Source organism: Lissotriton helveticus, chromosome 5_1 (assembly GCF_964261635.1).
Source record: "Lissotriton helveticus chromosome 5_1, aLisHel1.1, whole genome shotgun sequence".
Taxonomy (NCBI): Eukaryota; Metazoa; Chordata; class Amphibia; order Caudata; family Salamandridae; genus Lissotriton; species Lissotriton helveticus.
In genome coordinates, this window is record NC_136065.1 from 311283061 (window position 1) to 311298034 (window position 14974).

Below are 14974 nucleotides of genomic sequence, written 5' to 3' on the forward strand. Positions count from 1 at the left end.
TCTTCTGCGAAGAACTCAGAACCGACATAGAAGACTTCTTTCCCCGTAACAAAGACACGGTGGATAGTGTAGAAACAGTGTGGGAGGCGTTTAAGGTTACGGTACGGGGGTGGTGTATAGCTAAAAGCTCGGGGGTGCTAAAGGATATACAGCGAACACTATGCAGATTGGAGGAGGAGTTGAGAGCTTTAGAGACTTGCATGTCGCAGGGGATTGATGGGGAGGCGCACAGCGCGTTCAGAACTAAACTGTCGGAGTACGAAGCGGAAGCGCAGAGAGAGGTACATTTCAAAGGGAAACACTGGCGAGCCCGTGCTTATAATGAGGGAGGGAGACCGGGAAGAGCGCTGGCCATGGCAGTGAGGATGGCACGAGGTTCGAACACAATCCTGGAACTAACTGCAGCAGATGGGGAGGTACACAAAGACAATGATGGTATACTCAACACACTCCAGGCACACTACAAACAATTGTATACCTCGAGAGCCGCTGGGGAGTTTGACCTGGATAGCTATCTGGGGGATATAGCACTTTGCTGGATAAGCGATGTCCACAGACAGTTTCTGGGGGCACCACTTGAGCTGGATGAGGTACGGGATGCCATAATGTCCCTGAGCAACGGGAAAGCACCAGGTCATGATGGTCTCCCTGCGGAGTTTTATAAATGCTACGTGGAGATTATGGCTCCGGTGCTGCGGGAGGTATTCAATGATGCAATGGAAGTGGGAGTGCTCCCGAGATCTATGCGAGAAGTAATCATAACATCTTTACTTAAACCCGGGAAGAATGCCACACAGTGTGACTCGTATCGCCCACTGTCGTTACTAAACTGCGACGCCAAAATTCTGGCGAAGGTGCTCGCGACCAGGCTTTCCTTACTTATGACCACAATCATTTTGCCTGACCAGTCCGGCTTTGTCCCCACGAGATCTACCTCGCACAACCTTCGCACAGTATTTTCCCTAATTCAAACGGTTCACCCTGAGATTCCCCTTGCCGGGGTTTTTTTGGACGCCTCAAAGGCATTCGATTCTGTGGAGTGGGGATTCCTCTTCGCGGTCTTGCAAAGGATGGGATTCCCCCCTATCTTTGTGGCCTGGGTACGATTGCTCTACACGTCTCCAACGGCAAGAGTGCTTGCAAATGGTCAACTTACTGCCGCTTTCGCAATAACGAGGGGGACCCGGCAGGGGTGCCCCCTCTCCCCATTACTTTTTGCGGTGGCGATAGAGCCGCTGGCCTGTCGAATTCGACAGCTCCACAAAACCAGCGCCTTCAATTGCTTTCAGCGCCAACTCTCAATCTCGTTGTATGCCGACGATGTCACTCTTTACGTTAAGGATCCCCAAACTAATCTAAATTCGCTACTGCGGGAGTTTGTTACCTTCGGATGCCTTTCAGGTGTCTCTATTAACTGGAACAAATCCCAGCTCTTCCCTCTGACACCGGCAGTCTCCGAATTCCTGCTAGATTACCCGCTCGAGTGGTGTACTTCGGAACTACGCTACCTGGGGATACAGATATCAAGAGACAAAGGGGATACATTGCGAATGAACTACGGAGTGGCCATCACCAAGCTGACGGATTCCGTGACGCGGTGGATCAAACTACCCTTGTCTATGGCGGCAAGAATTTCCATCATAAAAATGGTGGTACTGCCACGCTTCTTGTATATGTTCCTTAATATTCCCTATCACCCGGGCGCATACTTTTTTAAAACCTTGCGCTCTGAACTTATTCGACTGGTGTGGGGGGGGAAGGCAGGCTAGGCTCCGCTGGGTGGTAATGACACAGCCCTATAGGGCGGGTGGCTTCGATGTCCCGGACTTCGAAATATACTATTTAAGTGCTCAGGCCTGTATCATTGGTTACGGCCTACTGCTTTCATGCCGCAGGTAGCAGCGGAGGACTGGATAGCACACCCGCTGCCATTGGTGGGAGTGGTGCACGCCCCCACAGCCGCACTGGAAATGCACTCTAACACGGTGTCCTGCACGATAGAGGCATGGCACAAAATAGGGAGACGACTGCAAACCCCGTTACTTTATACGGCTCGTATGCCACTATCCTACCATCCACAGATGACGCTCCTGCAAGAGGTAGGATTCCAACGAATGTGCAAAAGGTTGAAAGTATGGGTATGGGGGGTTCTATTCCGCGATAGGAAGTTCCGATCTCGAGATGACTTTTTCGGAGATAGCGCACATAACCCACTGGAGCTATTCTACTACCTACGGCTCAGGGAAGGCTTGAGAGCCTTATTACCTGATTATCCTCATGAACCCCCCAGTTTAGCCCCGCTCACGATAGTGTTGAATAGCTCTGATGGCGCACACCTAGTTTCTAAACTATATAAGTGCATACGAGAGGAACTACCGGTAGTGGATAGTGCGGCTAGAGCGCACTGGACAGGGGATTTTGGAAGTGATATCACAGATGCACAATGGGAGTCCTGCTGCGACTTGTCGGGAGAAGTAATGTCTAGCTGTCGTCTTAAAATCATACATTATAAATTCCTCCATAGGTTGTACTACACTCCAGCTAGGAAGTTTCGGTTCGGACTGACCGACTCGGACAGGTGTGAGTGATGTAGACAGGAAGGGGCGGACTTCTTCCATTTATCGTGGACCTGCCCGCAAGTACAGGAATACTGGGCGCGGGTCTGCGAGGGCCTGTCCCACATGATAGGTGTTGCGCTGACCCCAGATCCGATGATGTTCCTTCTAGGCTATACTGCGCAGACAGCGCGGACGGTTAGGAAATTCACTAATGTAGCACTACTATTGGCAAGAAGACATTTAGCATGTAGATGGGGCCGGGGCCGGGGCCGAGCTCCTAAGTTTAAGGATTGGATGCATGACATGTTATACTGTCAGGAGCAGTATGGAGTATTTTCAGAACTGGTGCCTCTAAACTCGAGACCGGCGAACATTTGGGGCCTCCTACAGACCTACCTTCTCGCTAGAGCATCGCAAGGGGAGGGAGACACTGACACTGCCGACACAACACACACACTGATTACCTAACTGGCTTGTTCTCATTTACCATTTCTTGACCTGTGCTGGAAGGGATGTATTGGAGGGTAATTGTACTGTTATGGATATGTCCGGTGTGGAGATCCCTTTCCGGAAACTGTGTATTAATTGATTGACGGTGTACCTCTGAAACTGTACTGAACGCCTAAATCGATGCTTTTCATGTACTATCTAATGCCAATGCATCGGACCGACCTCCCTAGCTACCCTAATATGCTACCTACTTGCATCATCTTCCCTGGTAGACATGCCTCACTGTTCAACTAGTGGGTAATGCATATACTCCCCTAAATTCCATGGTACTACTGTGATCTGTCGATTGTATTACAACCTGCCCCGTCTTATTGACTGCATGCCCTCCTCGATTGTTCCCCTACAGCTAAGATTTGATATGAATGTATTATTACTCTATTACATTGCTGATGGTTGACCCTGACTACACTCCCTGGGTCTGGGAGTTACGTACCTCCGATTGCAGCAATATATGTGTATCGCTGCCGGCCTTGTATGGTTGTAGGCACACTGCTGTGTATGACTGCTTGAATGTTAATAAAAGTTTATAATCCCCCCAAAAAAAAAAAACCTTAAAACATCAAGACCGATTGTGTATCCAGAAATTGAGAAAGAATATGCTTTGCTGAGAGAAACAAGATTACCATTCGAAGTTTTTGTTTCAGCATCACATAATCTTTTGGTGTAATGCTCAAAAAGAGAAACTCAAAAAGCAGAGGACAAAATAAGAGCCAAACACCTAGTTCTAACATTGACTTCTACTAAGGAAGAACATAGTATTCAGACCTATTACTGAGCTAAGACATTAAAACATTTTCAGAAGTTTCATGACTCAATTAAAAGTGGACACTGAGATCATAAAGTCAATGATGACTTATTTAACACCATATTTGGAGAATTACTTTACGCAAAGATAGATAGAAATCTAAAGTCTGGTGGAGTTGATGCTCAAGACAAGACAAAAACAAAAATCAAGCACAGATACAACCTGCACTCTCACAATCCTTGGTATCACTAAGTAAATGCTAGCAACACATCTCTACTCATTTTACTGCATATGCAAGTGTTTCTGAAGGTTGTTCTACTATCATGGTAACTATTTATCTTTCACCACAATAGCTTACTTATCACTTTTGAATAAACTACCTTCATTTTCCCTAATGGCGAAGGTGTTTTTGAAGTGTTTAGACTACATCGTCTTCCATGTAGAATCTGATGGATGGCCTCAGTATCCTTCCAAGCTTGAGAGTTAACTTGTAAAAAAAAAAAAACAGGCCGTAAAATAAGCAAGGATTCAGAAAAGGGGGTGGTGATGAACAGAGTGTCTGAATTAAGCAGACCACTCTTACCCAGTCCAAAGATCAGGGCTTGATCCATCACCGTTATTTAGCTCACTGCCCCATCCCAGCTCAGAACCTGGCTATATGCAAATTAGTCTGTCCCTGGCCCAGTGCATCATGGGAACAGGGCAGACCAAACTACCAAGCCAATTCTTCACCAGAAAGGAGACAAGCTACCGGGGACCGGTTTCTGGCATTTCAGCCTCGTCGGCCCGGCTTGCTTGAATCCTGATGGAGCAGTGAGCAAGGGACTCATGTCTGAGTATACCCTGCCACACCTATAGTGGCCAAAAACGATTCAGAAAAGGGGGTGGTGATGAACAGAGTGTCTGAATTAAGCAGACCACTCTTACCCAGTCCAAAGATCAGGGCTTGATCCATCACCGTTATTTAGCTCACTGCCCCATCCCAGCTCAGAACCTGGCTATATGCAAATTAGTCTGTCCCTGGCCCAGTGCATCATGGGAACAGGGCAGACCAAACTACCAAGCCAATTCTTCACCAGAAAGGAGACAAGCTACCGGGGACCGGTTTCTGGCATTTCAGCCTCGTCGGCCCGGCTTGCTTGAATCCTGATGGAGCAGTGAGCAAGGGACTCATGTCTGAGTATACCCTGCCACACCTATAGTGGCCAAAAACGATTCAGAAAAGGGGGTGGTGATGAACAGAGTGTCTGAATTAAGCAGACCACTCTTACCCAGTCCAAAGATCAGGGCTTGATCCATCACCGTTATTTAGCTCACTGCCCCATCCCAGCTCAGAACCTGGCTATATGCTCTGAAACTGGGATGGTGCAATGAGCAAAAAAAAACGGTGTTGGATCTAGCCCTGATCTCTTGACTGGGTGAGAGTATTCTGCTTAATTCAGAGACTCTGTCCATCACCACCCCTTGTTGTAAAATAAGCAAGGCCACTGGGATTATGCCAAATTATGCAGCGTAATGTAGCACATTTTTAAATAGGATTACTTCTTTATTTTTTACTCTTTACACTTGTTAACACTGTCTAGGCACTGGGTGGACCTCATTAGTACCAGTTTAATACCCAAATATAGCAATAAGCAGAAAGGTGACCAGTCAGCCTTTGCAAAAGGACTTCAGCTGCACTGCAACATGTGCCGCTGCATTTGTTTTTAACTTTTGAACTGTTAAAGCTAGAAACATCTTTTTTTGGTAAAAATCTGCAGATTATGCAGTGGTTTAATGATTATGTAGCAAATGAGGCAAATCTATAATTATGTGAAAATCACTGAAGCTGCACAATTGCATAATTCCAGGGGCCCTGACAGTAAGCAATATCCTAATGATTGCATTCACAGTAAATGCCTTTTAAGAAAACTGGAAAATCTACTGCCTACAGCAGAATTCTTCAAAATTGGTCAAGTGTCACCCATCCTAAAAAAAAACACAGCTGACCCGATAGACCTTAACAACTATCGCCCTATTTCTAAAAGCCCTACCCAAGCCAAACTCTTGGAAAAATGTGTACTCCAACAACTGACAAAACACATTGACCACTTCGACCTGCTTGACAATCACCAATCTGGCTTCAGAGCAGGGCATAGCACAGAATCAGCCATGACACACATTATCGACGACGCTTTACAAATACTCGATCAGAATGGATCATGCCTGCTCATCTTATTCTCTCCTCAGCCTTCGATACGGTCAAACACGAGAACCTGATTGACCTGCTGAATCTCAGAATGGGCCTATCAGGCTCAGTGCTCAATTGGTTTACCTCCTTTCTTCAAAACCGGACCAAAAAATTCAAGGTCAAAAACTCCTTGTCCAAACCCGTACCAGTAACTCTGGGAGTCCCACAAGGGTACGCTCTATCCCTGACACTATTCAATCTATTTATGGAACCTCTTACTGTCTTGTTGCAATCATCCAATGTCACATGTATGCAGACGATACACAACTTTACCTTCAGATTCATACTCCAGAAGACATCAAATTACTTAACAAAACGCTGCTGCACACCCAATCATGGCCAGCTGAGAACCATCTCAAGCTTAACGCACTAAAAACTAAATTCCTACTTATAGCTCCACCCTCCAAAATACCCCTCCTCCAGGATTGGTTCAAACACCTCACAGCATTCAACGTTTAACCAACAATCATTGACTCAGCAAAATCATTGGGTATAACCCTTGATTGCAACCTCAACATGCATAAACATATTGGCAACGCAACAAAGGGAGCACATTTCCAGATCAATATTCGAAGGAAGCTGAAACCCTTCCTACCAAAAAATAACTTCAAGACGGCAGTTCAAGCTCTAGTTATCCCCAGGATCAAGTATGGAAGTGTCTCTCTTTGCGGCCTCCCCAAAGCAACAACAGCACCACTAAGAGCCACCATCAACGCCGCAGCCAGACTCATCATAGGCTCCAAAAAAAGGTCCCACATCTCCCCTGACTTAAAAGCCTTTAATTGGCTACCACGGGAAGCCAGAATTCACCTAAAAATAGCCTGCATGACTCACAAAGCCATGCACCATAAGACACCCAGCCATCTCTCTCAGAAACTGACTATCTCTGGGGGTAAGAGATCCACAAGAAGTGCAGAAAACCTATTACTGAAGCCACACAGATTTAATAATTCGAAAACGTATAAACGATTCTTCTCAGGGATGGCTCCTAGGATCTGGAATGCACTATCCCCAGAAACCAGACTTATCACATCTACTGCATTTTTCAAAAAGGAAGTAAAGGCGATTCTCATGGAAAAATTCACATGATCATCACCAAAGGATACCATGACTTCTCCACTACCTCCACTGGTATTTCTTTTAGTATATGGGTGCAAACAGAGAACCTACATTGCACAGATGCTCTCATGGGCCCGCACCCTTCTCTTTGTTTTATTTTGCACAACGTGTTATTCATATCTGTTCTACCTCATTTGTTTGATGTATGTTTGCACATGATGTATACGTATATTTGTTTCGACTTGTTTTGTATTTTGTGTATAATTTTTTCAACACTGCCAGTAAAGCGTTCTGATATCCGCAAGGGTCTGGTTCGCGCTCTATAAAACTTTCAAAATAAATAAATAACAATGGTAAGTATTCCTCCACTGGGCTCCGTCCTTATTTGAGAAACATGGATATAATTCAGAAAGTTATGCCCTTTGGGTAGCAAAGAATACTTCAGTTAAAGCTGTACGAGATGCTCTCAATCAATCAATCAGCAGAATTTGTATAGCACGCTACTCACCAGTTAGGGTCTCAAGGCGCTGAGGGGGGGGGGGGGGGGTGCTACTGCTCGAACAGCCAGGTCTTGAGTTTTTTCCTGAAGGAGAGATGGTCCAGGGTCAGCCGTAGGTGCGTGGGGAGGGAGTTCCATGTCTTGGCTGCCAGGTGGGAGAAGGATCTTCCTCCGACGGTGGATTTGCGGATACGTGGGACGGCGAGGGCGAGGCTGGCGGATCGGAGCTGGCGGGTGGGTGTGTAGAATGTGAGGCGGCTGTTAAGGTACTTCGGGCCCGTGTCGTGGAGGGCCTTGTGTGCGTGGGTGAGGAGTCTGAACATGATCCTCTTGTTGACGGGGAGCCAGTGCAGGTCTTTAAGGTGGGCAGAGATGTGGCTGTGGCGAGGGATGTCCAGGATGAGACGTGCTGAGGCTTTCTGAATGCGCTGGGGTCTTTTCTGGAGTTTGGCTGTGGTTCCAGCGTAGAGGGTGTTCCCGTAGTCCAGACGGCTGGTGACGAGGGCCTGGGTGACCGTCTTCCTGGTTTCGGTGGGGATCCATCGGAAGATCTTTCGGAGCATGCGCAGGGTGTTGAAGCAGGATGACGAGACAGCGTTGACTTGCTTGGTCATCGTGAGGGAGGAGTCCAGGATGAAGCCCAGGTTGCGTGCGTGGTCCGTTGGCTTGGGTGCGGTGCCCAGGGCAGGGGGTCACCAGGAGTCGTCCCAGGCGGAAGGAGATGGTCCGAGGATGAGGACTTCCGTCTTGTCTGAGTTCAGTTTCAGACGGCTGATCTTCATCCATTCCGCGACGTCTTTCATTCCTTCCTGGAGGTTGGCTTTGGCGGTGGCGGGGTCGTTGGAGAGGGAGAGGATCAGCTGGGTGTCGTCGGAGTAGGAGATGATGTTGATGTTTTGGCGTGCGACGGCTGCGAGAGGGCTCATGTAGATGTTGAAGAGGGTGGGGCTGAGTGAGGAACCTTGCGGAACGCAGATGACTTCGGTGGCCGTGGATCGAAACGGGGGGAGGCGGACTCTCTGGGTTCTTCCGTCGAGGAACGAGATGATACACTCCAGGGCCGCTCCTTGGATTCCGGTGTTGCTGAGGCGCTGTATCAGTGTGCGGTGGCATACGGTGTCGAAGGCTGCTGAGAGGTCCAGGAGGATGAGGGCAGTTGTTTCCCCATTGTCGAGCAGGGACCTGATGTCGGTGGCTGCGATGAGGGCGGTCTCGGTGCTGTGGTTTGCTCGGAACCCGGATTGAGAGGAGTCGAGGGATCCGTTGGTCTCGAGGAAGGCGGAGAGTTGTCCGTTGACGGTCTTCTCGATGACTTTGGCTGGAAAGGGGAGGAGCGAGATGGGGCGGTAGTTCTTCGGGTCCGTGGGGTCCGCGGTGGGTTTCTTCAGGAGGGCGCTCAACTCGGCATGTTTCCAACTCACCGGGAAGGTGGCGGAAGCGAAGGAGCTGTTGATGATGTTCCGGAGTTGGGGTGCGATGATGGAGTCGGCTTTGTTGAAAATCTGGTGTGGGCAGGGGTCGTGGGGGAGCCGGAGTGGATGGTGTTCATCAGGCGGGTGGCGTCTTCGGTGCTGACCGGGGTCCAGGTGCAGAGGGTGGTGGTGGGGGGCGCTGGTTCGGTGGTTGGGTCCATGGTCAGTGCGCCGAAGCTGTTGTGTATGTCGGCGATCTTGCGGTGGAAGAACGAGGCGAGTGAGTCGCAGAGGTCTTGCGAGGGTGTAATGTCGTTGTTGCAGGCGCTGGGGTTGGATAGCTCTTTAACGATGCTGAAGAGTTACTTGCTTTTGTGGGTGTTGTTGTCCAGTCGTTCTTTGAATGTTGTCTTCTTGGTGGTGCGGATCAGGTGTTGGTGTTTGCGGGTGGCATTCTTGAGGGCGGTCATGTGTTCTGCTGTCTGGTCGTGGCGCCAGGCTTTCTCGAGGGTGCGGCAGGTTTTCTTGGAGTTTTTGAGTTCGTTGGTAAACCAAGAGGCTTTCCTGCTGCCTGGTCTGCTGGGATGATTCTTCAGTGGTGCGAGTTCATCGGCGCAGTTGATGAGCCACTGTGTGAGGTTGCGGGCTGCTTCGTTGGGGTCCGTCGTGTTGCTGGGCAGGTTCTGGCTGAGGGCGGTGGTGAGCTGGTCGGCGGTGATCTTACTCCAGCTTCTGCGGGGAACCTGTTGCGGGTGGTGGTGGGTCATGGTTCTCCTGAAGTTGAAGTGGACGCAGCTGTGGTCTGTCCAGTGTAGTCCGGTTGAGTGGCTGAAGGAGATGTGCTTGTTGGAGGAGATGCTCTAATTGAACAAAGTCACTTTTTAGCTTAGAACAATCTCAATCACTGCATGCTAAATAGGTTCCCAAGCACAAAAGACATAGGGCCAGATGTATTAAGGGTTTTCTCGCTCGCAAACTGTGCCAATTCGAAGAATAAGCACGTTTGCGAAAGGGAAAAAGCCTTTTGGGATGTATCATCCCAAAAGGCCATCGCAAAATAAGGAATCTCACAATTTGCGATTTCCTGTTTTGCGAATGCATTTAAGAAATCGCAAATTGCAATACAATTTGGAAATGGCTGACATCTGGCCCCAAATACATTTATATTGCTACCTACAAATCATAACCACACTCCAGTCTGTGATGCAAAATTGCAAACCAGAGCAAGAAGGTACTAAATAACACTGGCATTGGGTGGCCTTACCAATGGCAAAACAAGCACGAAATAAATAATTATAACAGCTTCTTTTTTTTAGTATATATATATATATATATATATGATATATATGATATATATATATATATATATATCATATATATATATATATATATCATATATATATATATATATATGATATATATATATATATATATATCATATATATATATAGATATATATATATAGATATATATATATAGATATATATATATATATATATATATATATATATATATATATATATATATATATATATATATATCACTTCATACCACACATTTCTAAGTACCCACAGGCCCCATTTAATACTAATCCATTTTTATACCTGGTCTGGGTGGAAGGCTGAGTTTGCATTGCTAGGATTCAAACTTTTAACCTGCAGATCACTAAAGAAAAGTGCTCAACTCGCCAAGCTATCTTGACAACTTACATTTGCAAGCATTTCAGGAGCTAGCTAGTGCATATTTTTGAGAGCACAATGTCAATTTCTTCTAACTTAGATGTGCAATCAGCCAAGTTACATTTATTGCCAGATGCATCAATAGATCCTCCATCATAGCTTTCACATTACTCACAGAAGACTTGGACAGGGACCCTATTTCTCAGCTTACAAGGAGGACTATGGACAAATACATAAACATGCCATCACCACTGAAACTTTGAGTATGGCGTAAATGGGGCTGTGCATGCATGTGCTGCAAGTGTAATTTGCGATCTATCATCTCATTATAAAATTGCAGGGCAGAGAACAATGTTTGCCCTCGGAGCACTTGGTACAATAACCGACCTTTGCTGCTTCTTTCCAGCTCTCCACCATCTTAAGGGTTACCACTACAAGTTCAGCTTTTTTGCTTTTGGGGGCGGCAGATTCATCTTTGTCGTCATCGTCGTCATCATCATCATCGTCAGCTTCCTGTAAATATAAATGAAAACATAAAGTAAGCAAATGCAGTAGATCCGCAAACTGACATTCTTCTAGTCCAAAGGATCCCAGAAGGCAGAGGATCGGAGAGCTAAAAATCCAAGATCATGTACCTGTACCTTTTGCAACACGCCACATGCACAGTTCCAAACACGGACCCATCAAGAGTCTGGGATTCCCGGTACTCCTGTCCACCTCTAACACTCTATATGTTCTCATTTTACATTGCAGAAACTGCACAGAGTTTGTTCCTCAATAAGTTCTATTGTTAGGTGAATACTCCTAATGCTCAGGACTACAACATAGAAGAGAGTAGGAAGATTTAACACAAGGCCCTCTCTGCACCTATCTGAAATCTGATCAGGCTGGTAAGTATGAAGTTCAGATACCAGATTCAGATACTCCAATGAAAGCAAAAGAGAGAGAAACAGAGAGCTAAAGACCATAACTGCTTGGGGATCAGTAGTGTCACAAATCAAAGAGGTCCTAACTGCCAGAGAATGAGATAATCAGCGGGTTGAGCAACAATTCATTCACATATCTTAGAGATAAAAGCTGGTGGTGGTGAGAGTCAATATGTTTCTCTCTAGAACAGCATAAATGATAGCATATTAGAAGGACACATTATGCTGCAGTTTCATCAAAAGCATAGCATTATACCATCAGACCATTTGCTAGGTGATAACACTGTTTTTGGAATGATGGTGAGGGGGATGGTAACACTTTACTCTGAGTCTCATGGAAGTCAGTGGTTACCGGGCTTCTTCCAAACCTTTGAATGCATGGTTCACCACAACTAGTTAATATGAAGAGTCATGGCTTACTACTTGAGAAGGTTGAAGCACTTGAATTCAGACACTATTTGTCAAATTGCCATATTCAATAAACTGAACGTCCAGTCAGAGTTACATCTTTTCAAACAAATAGATATGTACTTACAAGTAGGTAAAGCTGGTAGCGCATGATAAGGAATGACAAAAAAATAGGCCTTCCGGGAAAAAGACATAACCCCAAATTTGAAGAGCTTGCATGCTAAAATACTATCATCTGGACATGGAATCTACCAGATAATTTTATCCTACAGGTCTGAAATCACAGGTCTGTGGCAATCTATGAAAATCAAGGAGTCTTTGATATGGTCAATGTGTCTCATTGATTAAATGTGCCACACATGCTACAATTGGGACTAATATGTTATTTATCTTGGGCCCTTTAACCTAGTTTTTTCAGCTGCTCCACTTGTAAGAAACAAAAAATCCACAGGTAAAAGACGATCTGTGTGAATCTGCTGAAAGCAGCAAAAAATATTGTAGTTAAATCTCGTCATTCATGGCAAAAAACATTTCTCAAAACAGACAATAATAATGTATTAAGCATGCACTGAAGATACCCTCATAGAAAAGACCATAAATAAGCCAAACATCTCAGACATGGGAAGAAGCAGCAGAGACTGGAGATAACGAATAGTTTCTTACCTGTCGGTGTAATTTTGCAGCTTGAAGATCTTTCTGGATTCACTATGCTGTGCATATTCCGCAATCTGGTGGTTGGGTCCGGAATCGTAGTCTTTTTTTTTTCTTTTTTTTTTGTAGCCCAGGTGGGCGTCGACGTCCCACCATTTGCTGTACCTTCGGTGACGTCGGCATGCGTCCGGCGGAAGCTACCACCCTTGGGCGCCATCTTCGGATTCTTTTTACCAGTCTCTTTTTTTTTTTTTTCTGTGTTGGTAGTGAATCCATGGCTATGTTTGTTAATCCTTTTTTCAACGTAATTCTTTTCACGTATCTTGTAAGCTTAAACGTGGTTTCTTTTCTATGTGTTTCCACCTTCTTCTCCAGCCTCATTTTTCTGGCGGAGGCGGGTGGGTTCGCTAGTGAATCCAGAAAGATCTTCAAGCTGCAAAACTACACCGACAGGTAAGAAACTATTCGTTTTGCAGCGTGAATCTTTCTGGATTCACTATGCTGTGCATAGATTTTGTAGCGGTTTCGTTACTTTTGTGGCGGCTGGGTGGAAGATGAGCGTTGTTTGTTGAATATATGTTCCAGCACCTTTTGTCCTACTTGTGCTTCTTTGTTCATTTGTACATCAACGCAATAATGCTTAGTGAACGTGTGCACTGAAGCCCATGTTGCCGCCAGGCATATGTCCTGAATTGGTGTGTTGGCCAGAAAGGCAATTGTTGCTCCTTTCTTCCTGGTGGAGTGGGCCTGCGCCCCTCCTGTTAGCTCCTGGCCCGCTTGTTTGTGGCAGAATTGTATTGTCTGTGCGATCCATCGGGCTATGGTGTTTTTAGTCACTGGTTTGCCCATGTAACTGTTTGCGAAGGATACGAGGAACTGTTTTGTTTTCCTGTGTCCCTTCGTCCTTTCAATGTAGGGCATCACAGCCCTTCTTGCGTCTAGAGTGTGGAGCGACCTCTCAGCGCTTGTAGTGGGGTTTTGGAAGAAGCTAGGGATCTGAATACTCTGGTTCATGTGGAACCTCGACACCACCTTTGGCATGAAGTGTGGGTCTGTTCTCATCACGACCCCGTCACTGTGTATCTGGATGTAGGGTTCCTGCAGTGTGAGTGCCTGCAGTTCGCTCACCCTCCGTAGCGAGGTGATTGCTACTAGAAAGGCCGTTTTCATTGTTAGCATTTGCAGTGATGCTTTGCGGATGGGTCAGTAGGCTGAGTGTGCTTTCATGAGCTCCGTTAGTACCACATTATGGTTCCAGGCCGGTGGCGGCATTCTCTTTGGTGGCGCTATTCTTTTTGCCCCTTCCAGGAATCTTTTTACGACTTGGGATGTAAAGAAGCTTCTCCCTGTTTCTCTTCTTGCGTATGCCACAATCGCTGCCAGGTGCACCCTCAGCGAGGATGAGCTTAGCTTAGCTTTAATTAGGTGCGCGAGGTACCTTAGCACCGTAGATTCCCTGGTCAGTTTTCTATGGAGTTTTTTCTTGCAACACCATTGAGTGAATCTTTTCCATTTTTCCCCATAGCACTTGAGTGTGCTGGGCCTTCTTGCCTCACGCAGCACCCGCAGGGTGCTCTCTGGTAGTTTTAGATGTGCGAACTCTAAGTCCTCAGGAGCCAGGCTGAGAGGTTGAGGTGTAGAACTTCTCCGTTTTCCATGGAGAGTAGGTCTCTTCTTTTTGAGAACTTGTGAGGGGGGCCCTGCGCCATCTCCATTATCTGAGAGTACCAGGTCTGCCTGGCCCATTGTGGTACCACCAGGATGAGCGTCATGTTGCTCGTCATGCATTTGTTGAGAACCCTGGGGATCAGTGGTATCGGGGGAAAAGCGTAGGCAAATGTTTTTGACCAGCTTATCCATAGGGCATTCCCCTGTGATAGTGCCTCTGGTTGCCTGGATGCAAAGTATTGGCATTTTGCAATCCGGCGTGTTGCAAACAGGTCTATTGTTGGTGTGCCCCATCTCCTGAATAGTCTCTGTTTCCTGAATATTGAGTTCCCACTCGTGGGACGCTGAAGTCTGCCAGCTGAGCCAATCCGCTTCTACATTGTCCTTCCCTGGCAGGTGTATGGCTAGCAGGTCTATTTTGAGTGGTATTGCCCATCTCCAGATTTCCTGTGCGAGGCTTGACAGAGGGAATGATTGAGTTCCCCCCCCTGTTTGTTTAGGTGTTGTCTGTTTGTATCAGCACCTTCTGGTTGTACAGGTGTTTCTGAAAGGCCTTGAGGGCTAGCAACACTGTTTTCAGTTCCAGGTAATTGATGTGTCTGACTGCATCTGTAGGGCTCCACAGACCC

The 14974-nt window shown here is 46.5% G+C and overlaps 1 protein-coding gene across 1 annotated transcript in view; it reads right to left on the minus strand.

Moving 5' to 3' along the window:
• Positions 1-14974, minus strand: part of NOC2L (NOC2 like nucleolar associated transcriptional repressor) — a 492322-nt gene that overhangs the window by 444025 nt on the left and 33323 nt on the right. The window contains exon 4 of the mRNA XM_078642345.1: positions 11080-11205. Coding sequence (XP_078498471.1) covers positions 11080-11205 — 126 coding nt within the window. The remainder of the gene's footprint in view (positions 1-11079; positions 11206-14974) is intronic.